General features: G+C 47.7%; 2 protein-coding genes across 2 annotated transcripts in view; one reads left to right on the top strand and one right to left on the bottom strand.

Annotated features, from left to right (window-relative positions):
* The window catches only part of TRAPPC12 (trafficking protein particle complex subunit 12), a 201709-nt gene extending 197361 nt beyond the window's left edge, over window positions 1–4348 (bottom strand). Inside the window, exon 1 of the mRNA XM_077488729.1 lies at window positions 4224–4348. The gene's annotated coding sequence lies outside the window, so the exon portion shown is untranslated. The remainder of the gene's footprint in view (window positions 1–4223) is intronic.
* Window positions 4349–4358: 10 nt separating this feature from the next.
* The window catches only part of EIPR1 (EARP complex and GARP complex interacting protein 1), a 364672-nt gene continuing 354238 nt past the window's right edge, over window positions 4359–14792 (top strand). Inside the window, exon 1 of the mRNA XM_077488730.1 lies at window positions 4359–4522. Coding sequence (XP_077344856.1) covers window positions 4481–4522 — 42 coding nt within the window. The 5' untranslated portion in view covers window positions 4359–4480. The remainder of the gene's footprint in view (window positions 4523–14792) is intronic.

Raw genomic sequence — 14792 nt, 5'->3', positions numbered from 1 at the left:
GAGTGGAGGAAGTAGAATTGTAAGTGACACTGAAGGTGCATTGGGATAGGTAGGATGAGAGCCACTGAAGAGCACAGTCATGGAGACCAAGGGAGTAAAGTTTTTTGAGGAGGAGGAGGTGGTCAATCGTGTCAAAGGCAGCTGAAAGATCCAGAAGTAGGAGTACAGAATAGTGTCCGTTGGTATTTTCAGTTAGTAAGTCATTTGTGAGTTTTAAAAGAGCAGTTTCTGTGGAGTGTTGAGGGCGAAATCCAGATTGAAGGGGATCAAGAAGGTTATTCTTAATGAGGTAGTCACTCAGTTGGTTGTAAACCAGGCGTTCAAGGAGTTTAGAGGAAAAGGGGAGCAAGGAGATAGGGCATAGGTTGTTAAGATTGGTAGGGTCCAAGGATGGCTTTTAAAGTATGGGGGTGACCAGTGTATGTTTTAGAGCATTGGGGAAAATGCCAGAGGTGAGAGAGAGATTGAAGATGTGAGTTAGAGTGTGTAGGATAGAGTCAGAGGGAATAGGGTAACTTTGTCTGTAGTAGTGTACAATCTGTAAAATCATAGGATCACATGCCCCCCCCCCCTTACTTACAGGATCACACATATCCTCCCCCTTACTCAGAGATCACATGTATCCTCCCCTTCCCTCCCCCTTACTCATAGGATCCCACGTATCTCCCCCCTCCCCCTTACTCATAGGATCCCACGTATCTCCCCCCTCCCCCTTACTCATAGGATCCCACGTATCTCCCCCCTCCCCCTTACTCATAGGATCACACGTATCTCCCCCCTCCCCCTTACTCATAGGATCACACGTATCTCCCCCCTCCCCCTTACTCATAGGATCACACGTATCTCCCCCCTCCCCCTTACTCATAGGATCACACGTATCTCCCCCCTCCCCCTTACTCATAGGATCACACGTATCTCCCCCCCTCCCCCTTACTCATAGGATCACACGTATCCCCCCCCTCCCCCTTACTCATAGGATCACACGTATCCCCCCCCTCCCCCTTACTCATAGGATCACACGTATCCCCCCCTCCCCCTTACTCATAGGATCACACGTATCCCCCCCTTACTCATAGGATCACACGTATACCCCCCCTTACTCATAGGATCACACGTATACCCCCCCTACTCATAGGATCACACGTATACCCCCCTTACTCATAGGATCACACGTATCCCCCCCCCCTTACTCATAGGATCACACGTATCCCCCCCCCCCCTTACTCATAGGATCACACGTATCCCCCCCCCCTTACTCATAGGATCACACGTATCCCCCCCCCCTTACTCATAGGATCACACGTATCCCCCCCCCCTTACTCATAGGATCACACGTATCCCCCCCCCCCTTACTCATAGGATCACACGTATCCCCCCCCCCCTTACTCATAGGATCACACGTATCCCCCCCCTTACTCATAGGATCACACGTATCCCCCCCCTTACTCATAGGATCACACGTATCCCCCCCCTTACTCATAGGATCACACGTATCCCCCCCCTTACTCATAGGATCACACGTATCCCCCCCCTTACTCATAGGATCACACGTATCCCCCCCCTTACTCATAGGATCACACGTATCCCCCCCCTTACTCATAGGATCACACGTATCCCCCCCCCTTACTCATAGGATCACACGTATCCCCCCCCCTTACTCATAGGATCACACGTATCCCCCCCCCTTACTCATAGGATCACACGTACCCCCCCCCCTTACTCATAGGATCACACGTATCCCCCCCCCTTACTCATAGGATCACACGTATCCCCCCCCTTACTCATAGGATCACACGTATCCCCCCCCCCTTACTCATAGGATCACACGTATCCCCCCCCCTTACTCATAGGATCACACGTATCCCCCCCCCCCCCCTTACTCATAGGATCACACGTATCCCCCCCCCCTTACTCATAGGATCACACGTATCCCCCCCCCTTACTCATAGGATCACACGTATCCCCCCCCCCTTACTCATAGGATCACACGTATCCCCCCCCTTACTCATAGGATCACACGTATCCCCCCCCCTTACTCATAGGATCACACGTATCCCCCCCCCCCTTACTCATAGGATCACACGTATCCCCCCCCCTTACTCATAGGATCACACGTATCCCCCCCCCTTACTCATAGGATCACACGTATCCCCCCCCCTTACTCATAGGATCACACGTATCCCCCCCCCCCCCTTACTCATAGCATCACACGTATCCCCCCCCCCCTTACTCATAGCATCACACGTATCCCCCCCCCCCCCTTACTCATAGCATCACACGTATCCCCCCCCCCCTTACTCATAGCATCACACGTATCCCCCCCCCTTACTCATAGCATCACACGTATCCCCCCCCCCCTTACTCATAGCATCACACGTATCCCCCCCCCTTACTCATAGCATCACACGTATCCCCCCCCCCTTACTCATAGGATCACACGTATCCCCCCCCTTACTCATAGGATCACACGTATCCCCCCCCCCCCTTACTCATAGGATCACACATATCCCCCCCCCCCCCTACTCATAGGATCACACATATCCTCCCTCTTACAGGATCACACATATCCTCCCCACCCCTTACTCATAGGATCAAACAGGTTCTCAGGGTCCTGAAGAGAACCCCTCTACTCACAGGATGTCTACACATCACATTGATAATTATAAGATTGTTTCTTTAAAAAGACATTTGTACACATCACTATAAGTCTATGCAGCTCCTGCAGAACTGTATTGGCTTAGAGCGGACTCATAGGATCACACGTATCCCCCCCCCTTACTCATAGGATCACACGTATCCCCCCCCCTTACTCATAGGATCACACGTATCCCCCCCCCTTACTCATAGGATCACACGTATCCCCCCCCCCCTTACTCATAGGATCACACGTATCCCCCCCCCCCCCCTTACTCATAGCATCACACGTATCCCCCCCCCCCTTACTCATAGCATCACACGTATCCCCCCCCCCCTTACTCATAGCATCACACGTATCCCCCCCCCCTTACTCATAGCATCACACGTATCCCCCCCCCCTTACTCATAGCATCACACGTATCCCCCCCCCCTTACTCATAGGATCACACGTATCCCCCCCTTACTCATAGGATCACACGTATCCCCCCCCCTTACTCATAGGATCACACGTATCCCCCCCCCCCTACTCATAGGATCACACATATCCTCCCTCTTACAGGATCACACATATCCTCCCCACCCCTTACTCATAGGATCAAACAGGTTCTCAGGGTCCTGAAGAGAACCCCTCTACTCACAGGATGTCTACACATCACATTGATAATTATAAGATTGTTTCTTTAAAAAGACATTTGTACACATCACTATAAGTCTATGCAGCTCCTGCAGAACTGTATTGGCTTAGAGCGGACTCATAGGATCACACGTATCCCCCCCCCTTACTCATAGGATCACACGTATCCCCCCCCCTTACTCATAGGATCACACGTATCCCCCCCCCTTACTCATAGGATCACACGTATCCCCCCCCTTACTCATAGGATCACACGTATCCCCCCCCCCTTACTCATAGGATCACACGTATCCCCCCCCCCTTACTCATAGCATCACACGTATCCCCCCCCCCTTACTCATAGCATCACACGTATCCCCCCCCCCCTTACTCATAGCATCACACGTATCCCCCCCCCCCTTACTCATAGCATCACACGTATCCCCCCCCCCCTTACTCATAGGATCACACGTATCCCCCCCCTTACTCATAGGATCACACGTATCCCCCCCCCTTACTCATAGGATCACACGTATCCCCCCCCCCCCTTACTCATAGGATCACACGTATCCCCCCCCCCCCCTACTCATAGGATCACACATATCCTCCCTCTTACAGGATCACACATATCCTCCCCACCCCTTACTCATAGGATCAAACAGGTTCTCAGGGTCCTGAAGAGAACCCCTCTACTCACAGGATGTCTACACATCACATTGATAATTATAAGATTGTTTCTTTAAAAAGACATTTGTACACATCACTATAAGTCTATGCAGCTCCTGCAGAACTGTATTGGCTTAGAGCGGACTATGACACAGAAGTGAGCGGTCACTCTGTGCACAGAGGACTGCAGTCACCTTTCCAGGGACAATTCCTATTAGTGACCCTGCAGTCCAGGGATTATAGGACACCGGGGGGGGGGGGGGCATCCATCCCCACAGAGGAGGAAATGCTCTGACGCCCCACTCACCTGACAGCCGGGCCCCGGGTACACAGCTCTGCCCAGAACACCCTCCTGTCACTTCCAGCTGCTACCGGCAACTATTGCTCATGCGCACACTTCCCTACCCTCATTCTGGGCATGCGCAGCCGAATGAATGAACTTTATTCACACGCGAACATTGCTGGCAAACAGGAAGAAGAGTGAGTACGGAGGCCGGGAGGAGAGCTGACAATCAGTGTGTGATCATACTACAGGGAAGATTCGTGTAGGTTCTCTATAGTGATATGGAGGATGACGCTCCTGTGATCTACGGCCTGGAGTTTCAGGTGTGTGCCCTTATCTATAGGGAATCAATGGAGCATGTCTCCAAAGCAGGGGGAACTACAGGTCCCAGCTGGCCACACCATACAGTCTGATGGTATCATTTCTTTTCCATTAGCATCCAATCAGGAAGGCTCCTGTATGTGATGGAGATTGTACAATTAGATTGTATGGTGTGTGCTCAGCGTTACTTAGTAGTGACCAATACTTCTCTCTACATTGTGCAATCAGAGATATGTTGTGCAGGGAGGTCATTCTCTTGGCTTCCCAATATTAAATTATATCTATGGTCAGAATGTACAATCATATATTCATGTCTTCATTGTATAGCTGCACGACTAATCATTAAAAAAATCACGATCTCGATTCAACCCCCCCCCCTCCCCCCCATCCTAATTAGCAATTTCTGTGATTCTGTGTAAACAGTGCAGAGCCGAGCTGTCAAACAAAAAAAGCCGACAAATGTTTATCAACGTTCCTCAGCGCTGAGAGATAGAGAGGAGATACAAACTTTCCCTTGTTGACTGTTTCTCAGAAAGTGGTCTTCCCAGTGCCCATCACATGGGCCAGGAGGGTTTCGGAACTGGCGGCCTTGTCTTGCAAGTCGCCCTATCTGGTTATACACAAGGATAAGGTGGTGTTGCGTCCGCAACCATCTTTTCTGTCGAAGGTGGTCTTGGCTTTTGACACCAATGAGGACATTGTGTTATCATCTCTGTGTCCTAAACTGACACATCCTAAGGAGGTGGCCCTTCATTCCTTGGACGTGGTCTGGGCTCTAAGGGTATATTTTTCTGCCACTGCTCCCATTCTAAAGTCAGACTCTCTGTTCGTTTCGGTAGCTGGTCTGAAAAAAGGTATGGTGGTCTCGTCGGCCACCATTTCTAAGTGGATCAGACAGATTATGGTACAGACCTACGCCTGGAAGGGGTAGGTGCCCCCCATTCCACCAGGGCAGTTGGAACCTCTTGGGCTTTCCGACATCAAGTGTGTAAGGCAGCGAATTGGTTGTCCGTTCACGCTTTTACCAAATTCTACAAAGTAGATGTAAGCGCATCGTCTGATGCCTGCTTTAGCCGCAAAGTTTTGCAGGCGGCCGTGTAATGTTGCAATTCTGCACTCTTTACTCTGTTTTAAAAATACAGTTACTTTTGAGCATAATACACTGTTGCATTGTTAACCGCACATTCTGATGCGGCTAGATAAGGTGGTGACTCCCCTGTTAGGGAGCACTTCTGGTTGTGGGGGAAGTTTTTATGCTGTTCCCACCCCTCGTTATGACACTGCTTGGGGATGTCCCTACGGTCAAGATTAATGAAGCTGTGTCAGTCAGTGAACGATAGAGAAAATAGGATTTTTGTACTCACTGTAAAATCCTTTTCTCTGAAGTTTACTGACTGACACAGCACCCTCCCCTCCTATTGGTTTACGTTATACTGCTTGTTGACGTACTGAGCTGCAGGAGGCAGGCAAAGGGGTTATTACCAGAGGGACCACCCTCTGGGCGGAACTGTAAAGTTCAGTTTTTTCACATGTATAACATGTTCTTCCTAGTCCTCTCCTGAAGGTGGTGTAATAACCCTACGGTCAAGATTAATGGAGCTGTGTCAATTAGTGAACTTCAGAGAAAAGGATTTTACGGTGAGTACAAAAATCCTATTTTTTTTTCTGCTAGTAAATACCTTATATAGCCCATTTCCTGTTTCTTGTCTGGTAAAAAGCCTAGGCTTATGACATCATGCACAGCTCTCTCTCATTCTCGTGAGCGTTTGCCAGAAAGGGAGGGGGGGGTTCATAAGAGGGCCAATGAGCTGCGGAGATGGAGGTGTGCCTCTGTGTAAATCCAGGAAGCGAACAGGCATCAGCTTCAGCTGCCCAGAGTTAAAATGATTGAAGCCAGACTTAGTGGATGTTGATTTCTGCAGCATATTTGGCAAGTAGAGAATCACAGTATATATAAAATAATATGCAAAGTGGTTGGAGGAAAGCTTCAGGATGGCATAGATGTTTTATTACAAATTATGTGAGCAGACTGCAGTTCCTCTTTAAGCCACTAACTGATCATTAGATTATCCCCTATGTCACATAAAAAGCTGTATTCTAGTGCCTGTGCTTTTATAAAAAAATAAACCAAAAAAGCCAATTTATACCTGTTTTAATAGTGTCTCCCAGCAATAAGATGACTCCAGGCTCTCAGCTCTCCCCATCTGATATCTCCAGCGGGCAGAGCCGAGATTCCCCTGCTGACATCAGCCAGGGAGGTGGAGAGGAGAGGAGTCATTCCCTGCACTCATGTGATTGCTAGAAGACACTGTTAAAAACATGTAGAAATCTGTATTTTTTATAAAGCATAGGCACTAGGACTCAGCATTTTATGTGATAGAGGGGATGATATAATGATTGGTTCGTTTTGAAGCAGTGGGGAGAGGAGCAGAGCGGCGCTAGTGAGAGCTGATGGGCAGGGAGGGGAATGGGGTAGAGGACAGAGGGAGACACAGGAGAGCTGCAGATAGCAGCGTATGATGGAGACACGTACACTGACCACGTTGTTAGGGCTCAGCAGCCATGATATATTGTGGTCCGCGTACAGAGGGGAGGGTAAAAACTAGCAGGGTAAGCCAGGTATTTCAGGTGATACATGGGGCTAAATTATACAGCAAAAGCCCTGTGCTGTTATTCATGCTTTAAGGGAACAGGATCCATTTTTTGGGGTTAAACGCTTAAATCCCCAAAAAAGCATTTCCACTGCATTTGTGAAGAAGGCTTCAGGACACCCAAGAAAATGCAAGCACCAGACCGTCTCCTACAGTTAACTGCGGGATCAAGGCATCACCAGTGCAGAGCTTGTTCAGGAATGGCAGCAGGCAGTTGTGAGTGCATCTGCACACACAGTGAGGAGAAGACTTTTGGAGCAAGCCCTGATGTCAAGAAGGGCAGCAAAGAAGCCACTTCTCTCCAGGAAAAACCTCAGGGACAGACTAATATTCTGCAAAAGGTACAGGGGTTGGACTGCTGAGGACTGGGGTAAAGTAATTTTCTCTGATGAATCCTCTTTGGGACAGCCAGAAAAAACCTTGTCCGGAGAAGAAAAGGTGATCACTACCATCAGTCCTGTGTCATGGCAACAGTAAAGCATGCCAAGACCATTCATGTGTGGGGTTGCTTCTCAGCCAAGGTAGTGGGCTCACTCACAATTTTGCTTAAGAACACAGCCATGAATAAAGAATGGTACAAAAACATCCTACGAGAGCAACTTCTCCCAACCATCCAAGAACAGTTTGGTGCGGAACAATGCCTTTTCCAGCATAGTGGAGCACCTTTCCATAAGGCAAAAGTGATAACGAAGTGGCTTGGGGAACAAAACATTGACATTTTGGTTCCATGGCCAAGCCGGTGAGCAAAATATCCCAACAAATTCTGACAAACTCAAAGCATTGATTATGCAAGAATGGGCTGCCATCAGTCAGGATGTGGCCCAGAAGTTGATTGACAGCATGCCAGGGTAAATTGCAGAGGTCTTGAAAAAGAAGGGACAATACTGCAAATATTGACTCTTTGCATAAACTTCATATAATTATAAAAGTCTTTGACACATTTAAGAAATGCTTCTAATTATACTTCAGTATACCATAGCAACATCTGACAAAAAGATCTAAAAAAAATGGAAGGCATCAGACTTTGTATACTGTGGTCACAGATATCCTTAGATGTGCACCATGCAGTGGCTATTTGAACTTTTTAAAGTGTCTGTGTGACATTAAATAAAGGTCGAAAAAAAAATATAAAATAAAAAAAGGGGGGGGGGGGGGCGCTGTGGTACAAAGCCTTGATTCCTGCTGGTGGACTGCATTGCACACCAGCCAATGCTTTATAAAGTGCGAACTGGTGTGAATAGACCCTTGAAGCAGACTTTCACCCTTCCCGTCCATTTTGTTTAATAACCCCATCTTACCAGGTGGTGTTTTCTGCAAAGTTCAGATACTCACCCACCCAGAGGATCCAGCGTTGTCCTGCTGAGATCCTCTTGTCATCTGACACCGCTCGGTCTTGTGCCACCATGACCTCATCGAGAGGGGCCGCCGGTTCAGCTTGTGGGTCTCACGATGATGTGCTACAAAGCTTGCCCTGCCCCTCCTTCTTGAATGAAAGACTAAGGCCTCCTGGCATAGGTGATGTGCATATCCCAGGAGGCTCAGCAAAAACTGTCCATGTGTTTCACCTAGGTAAATGACGTGGGGGCAAGACCGCACAGTTTACACGAGGTTACAAAAAAATGCACACAGCACCATTCATGCAGAGGAGGGGGGGACTTTATGTAGAGGCTGAAGATCCACTTTAAAGTATAACAAAAGGCAAACGTTTCTATTGCATTCTGGGTAGAGTAAGGGAGGGTTATAACCCATGCCGGGACTCCCCCCTAACCCCCCCACCCCCCGTGTCCCATTGATCTTCCTGTCCCCTAGCCAAAACAGGAAGTGAAAGGAAATACCTGGCTGTCACCAAAACTAGAGTCCCCATTGGAAGATTTCCTTTCTATTCCTGTTCTGGGAACAACTCATAATTTGGGTATTTTTTTTTTTTTTAAGGCTCCGTTCACACTAGTGTAACTTGTCATGCGACTTTGGACAAAGTTGCATGACAAGTCTCAGCCCCTTGACTTCAATGGCTCCCATTCCAATTTATGCACCTTAAAGTGGCAGTGACTTTAAAATGTTCCTACACTACTTTGATGCAACTTTCTTGCAACCTGAGTGCCAATGAGTATAAAGTCACATCGGAAATTGCTTGGCATTTCCTTTCCTCAGCACTGTCAGTGTCTGTGCCACTGTCGGTGGCATTTCCTTTCCTCAGCACAGCACTGTCAATGTCTGAGGAAAGGAAAGCCGATAATAATCGGGGCACTAAAGATTAGTGTCCTGATCATCAGTGCAGCATATCAGCGCCCCTCAGTGCAGCATATCTAAAATTTGTATTTTTTTTTTTTGTTTTTTTTTGGTTTTGTTTTTTGTTTGTTTAGCAAAAAAAAAAAAAAAAAAATCCTGTGGCAATTAAATACCACCAAAAGAAAGCTCCATCTGTCTCAAAAAAAGATACAAATTTTGTTTGGGTACAGTTTAGCATGACCGGGCAATTGTCACTTAACCAGTTGCCGACCGCCGCACGCCGATGTACGTCGGCAGAATGGCACGGGCAGGCATAAGGACATACATGTACGTCCCTTGCCTCCCGCGGGTCGGGGGCCCGATCGGGCCCCCGCCCGGTGCCTGCGGCAGTCGGTATTCGTTCGGGAGCGATCCCGGACGAGGGGACGGCCATTCATTCATGGCCACCCCCTCGCGATCGCTCCCGACGAATAGAAATCCCCGGTGACATCACTTCCTCTCCTGTAATGTAAACACAGGAGAGGAAGTGATGTATTCTCTCCTCCGTGTCGGTAGTTTTCGTTCCGACACGGAGGAGAGCGGATCGGTGAGTTGCACCAACACTCTACACACACAGTAGAACATGCCAGGCACACTCACACCCCCCCTTTACCCCCCGATCACCCCCCCAATTACCCCTGCCCCCCAGTCACAGTGACACCAATGTCATTTTTTTTTTTTTTTTGCATTGGTGTCATTTGTGACTGTAATAACTGTTAGGGCAGTTAGGGTTAGCCCCCTTTAGTTCTAAGGTACCCCCCTAACCCCCCCAATAAAGGTTTAACCCCGTGATCACCCCCCGTCGCCAGTGTCACTAAGGCTGGGTTCACATTGCAGCGGTTTATGAGAACGGATGTGATTCGCACCGCACTGCAGTGCAAATCACATCCGATCTCTGTGCGATTCGAGTTCAGCCATTCGCCGCACCCGCCGCAAATTCGCACGGGACCCTTTTTTTGGCCCGCAGCAGAATCGGATCGCATGGGTGTTCACACCATGCGATCCGAGTTTGCAGATCGCACTGCGATATGCGAACTGATCTGGGGGTGTCAGTAACATTTCACTGACACTCCCAGCAGTTCGCATAGGGCAGTGTGAACTGCCGCCGGGAGGCATGCGATGCGGGAACCCGCCGCGGATTCGCGGCGTTTCCGCATCGCTCCAGTGTGAACCCAGCCTAATAAGCGATCATTTTTCTGATCGCCGTATTAGTGTCACAGGTGACGCTAGTTAGGCAGGTAGGTATTTAGGTTCGCCGCAGCTTTTTATAGCGCCAGGGACCCCCATATACTACCGCATAAAGCCCCCTGATTGCCCCCTAGTTAACCCTTTCACCAGTGATCACCATATAACTGTTACAGGTGACGCTGGTTGGTTAGTTATTTTTTTATAGTTTCAGGGCACCCGCCATTTATTACCTAATAAAGGTTTAACCCCCTGATCACCCGGCGGGTGTCATTTGTGACTAATAACTGTTAGGGCAGTTAGGGTTAGCCCCCTTTAGTTCTAAGGTACCCCCCTAACCCCCCCAATAAAGGTTTAACCCCGTGATCACCCCCCGTCGCCAGTGTCACTAAGGCTGGGTTCACATTGCAGCGGTTTATGAGAACGGATGTGATTCGCACCGCACTGCAGTGCAAATCACATCCGATCTCTGTGCGATTCGAGTTCAGCTATACAGATAGTATGGCTGAATTCGTGTCGCACCCGCCGCAAACTCGCACGGGACCCTTTTTTTGGTCCGCAGCAGAATCGGATCGCATGGGTTTTCACACCATGCGATCCAAGTTTGCAGATCGCACTGCGATATGCGAACTGATCTGGGGGTGTCAGTAACATTTCACTGACACTCCCAGCAGTTCGCATAGGGCAGTGTGAACTGCCGCCGGGAGGCATGCGATGCGGGAACCCGCCGCGCATTCGTGGCGTTCCCGCATCGCTCCAGTGTGAACCCAGCCTAATAAGCGATCGTTTTTCTGATCGCTGTATTAGTGTCACAGGTGACGCTAGTTAGGCAGGTAGGTATTTAGGTTCGCCGCAGCTTTTTATAGCGCCAGGGACCCCCATATACTACCGCATAAAGCCCCCTGATTGCCCCCTAGTTAACCCTTTCACCAGTGATCACCATATAACTGTTACAGGTGACGCTGGTTGGTTAGTTATTTTTTTATAGTTTCAGGGCACCCGCCATTTATTACCTAGTCTCACTAGTGTACCCCTAAATTTAGGGGTGTCTACTTTCCAAAATGGGGTCATTTGGGGGGGGGGGTTTGTGCCATCTTGGCATTTTATGGCCTTCAAAACTGTAACGCCCTTAGAAAGCCTGAAGGCGGTGCTTGGTTTTCGGGGCCCCGTATGCGGCTAGGCTCCCAAAAAGTCCCACATATGTGGTATCCCCGTACTCAGGAGAAGCAGCAGAGTGTCATTTCACATATGCCCATGGCATGCGTGAGCAATATATCATTTAGTGACAACTTTGTGAAAAAAAAAAAAAAAAAAAAAGTTTGTAATTTTCCCGCAACTTGTGGCAAAATATAAAATATTCCATGGACTCAACATGCCTCTCAGCAAATAGCTTGGGGTGTCTACTTTCTAAAATGGGGTCATTTGTGGGGGTTTTGTGCCATCTTGGCATTTTATGGCCTTCAAAACTGTAATAGGTAGTGAGAAGTGAACTCAAAAATTTACGCCCTTAGAAAGCCTGAAGGCGGTGCTTGGTTTTCGGGGCCCCGTACGCGGCTAGGCTCCCAAAAAGTCCCACATATGTGGTATCCCCGTACTCAGGAGAAGCAGCAGAATTTATTTTGGGGTGTCATTTCACATACGCCCATAGCATGTGTGAGCAATATATCATTTAGTGACAACTTTGTGTAAAAAAAAAAAAAAAAAATTTTTTTTTTTGTCATTATTCAATCGCTTGAGGCAAAAAAATAAAATATTCAATGGGCTCAACATGTCACTTATCAATTTCCTTAGGGGGTCTACTTTCCAAAATGGGGTCATTTGGGGGGGTTTTGTACTGCCCTGCCATTTTAGCACCTCAAGAAATGAGATAGGCAGTCGTAAACTAAAAGCTGCGTAAATTCCAGAAAACGTACCTTAGTTTGTAGATGTGACAACTTTTGCGCAAACCAATAAATATACAATTATTGACTTTTTTTTTACCAAAGACATGTGGCTGAATACATTTTGGCCTAAATGTATGACTAAAATTGAGTTTATTGGATTTTTCTAATAACAAAAAGTAGAAAATATCATTTTTTTTCAAAATTTGCGGTCTTTTTACGTTTATATCGCAAAAAATAAAAATCGCAGAGGCAATCAAATACCATCAAAAGAAAGCTCTATTTGTGGGAAGAAAAGGACGCAAATTTTGTTTGGGTACAACATTGCATGACCGCGCAATTACCAGTTAAAGCAGCGCAGTGCCAAAGTGTAAAAAGACCTCTGGTCATTTACCAGCAAAATGGTCCGGTCTGAAAGTGGTTAAAGTGCGACAGCTCTGAAAGGTGAAAATTGTCGGCAGGCAAGTAGTTAAAAGAAGTATATAACGATATTAGTTGCTTTGAGTCTGGGAAATCGTGTCATCTCCTCCTAGGATGCAGTCAGCAACCTAGCTTGCTAAATTGCCACAACCAAACGCAGTCATGTGAGGGCGGGGATGACTTCATGAACCATGTGTAAGCACTGACATCATCTGAAATGGAGCATACATGGAGTTAGGATTGAGGGGGGGAATGAAACGGCTGGGGAAACGCGAGGAAGGTAAGTATGAGTAGGCCGGGGGGTGTTGAGCTTTTGAATCCGTCTCTGCCACCTATAGGTGTGGGCCTACTGTGCCCTAAAGACAAACAGTTGGCACAACAGCCAGGTCACTAGCTTTTCTGAAGAAGAGGTCATCAATGGTCCTCTGCTAGCAGGTATGAAGTGCAGGCACCTTCACATACTAGTTCTCATTGCTCTGCTGTGGCTGAATGGTGGGCTGTTTTAAATGGGCAAAGCTCCAACAGTCCTTGGTAGTGCCAGAGCTTGCTCACCCCCTCCTACCTTCTACATATTTCTTTTGGCCAGTGAGGCAATCCTATTAATGAGCTATAGAAATGTGGGATCAGAGGGGAGCTGGCAAGCTCTGACATCACTTTGCATGAGTTGTAATTTTCACAGCCAGTGGGTAACAGCCATTTTTGTTCATTACAGTCGCAGAGTTTATATTCTGATTCTGCTTTACTGTTCACATCTACCAGACAGGTCTATCTAATAGAAACAGTGTGACTGTTACCTCCAGAATTGTTAATACAGGATTAGTGAAAGCCTGATTTCCCATGAGTCACTAATCAACAGGCAAAATATAATGTTTTTTTTTTTGAACAGTTAGAGGGATTTAAACTGATGCCATTATTATTTTATGTATAGGATCTTACTTTTGCAAATCAACATTTAAATCGGGGTGCATCGATGAAAGCCCATCTCTGGCCTCATGCTCTTTGACTAGTTTTGTGTGACTTCCTTATTGTGACAGGTCCCATCTCTGCCTGAAGATGGGAAGAGATGTGTTCCTCTCTCAGCTGGTGCCATTTGATTTTCTACTATTTAGACCAGGGATTGACAAACCCTAGGCACCAGGTCATCATGGCGACAAGACGACTGTTCCCCAGACCCCACGTGCGCCCCCCTGCTTTGTATTCTGGGCTTCGCTTGCCCATCTACGGTCCCAGGACCGGGCATAGCGGGTGCCCCCGGGTAGAGGGGAGGGAGGAGAGCAGACGTACGTCCACTCTCCTTCCCTTCTAGTTGTTGACTGTGTCCCCGTTGATCGTTTCCCCAACCATCAAGGCCGGGAAAGAATGTAATGCAGTTCGACTTGCATTGCATTACATCCAGGGGAGACACTGGACCCTGGATGTCTCATTAAAGAGAACCTGTCACCAAAAAAAACATCACATAGAGGACTTTTTTTTTCTCTTATTTTATTGTAAAAAAAATGTAAGTTACACCCAAACACATAAATCCCCCCCCCAATAATAAATTTGGGGCCCCCCCACTACAAATACGCACGTACAAACGTAAGTGCATGCGGCACGCCTATGCCTGAAAACATCAATTTTGATGCACATGTTAAATATCGTTGCAAACACCAGAGTGAGAGCAATAATTCTAGCACCAGACTTCCTATGTAACACTAAACGGATGACCTATTGGGGGCTTTTAAAGTGTCACCTATGGGAAATATAGGGTACTGACGTGTACAGGGATTGTAAACAAACACCTTTGTGAAACAACCCATTCGGTTTAAAATAGAAATGAAAGGCAAAACATTTGTGTATAGATATAATAAAACATCCATTCCCTCTGT

Source organism: Lithobates pipiens, unplaced genomic scaffold, assembly GCF_037356315.1.
Source record: "Lithobates pipiens isolate NorthernLeopardFrog02 unplaced genomic scaffold, aLitPip1_a1.2 Scaffold_18, whole genome shotgun sequence".
Taxonomy (NCBI): Eukaryota; Metazoa; Chordata; class Amphibia; order Anura; family Ranidae; genus Lithobates; species Lithobates pipiens.
Note: the sequence above shows the minus strand (reverse complement) of the source record. Positions and strands in the feature narration are given on the sequence as shown.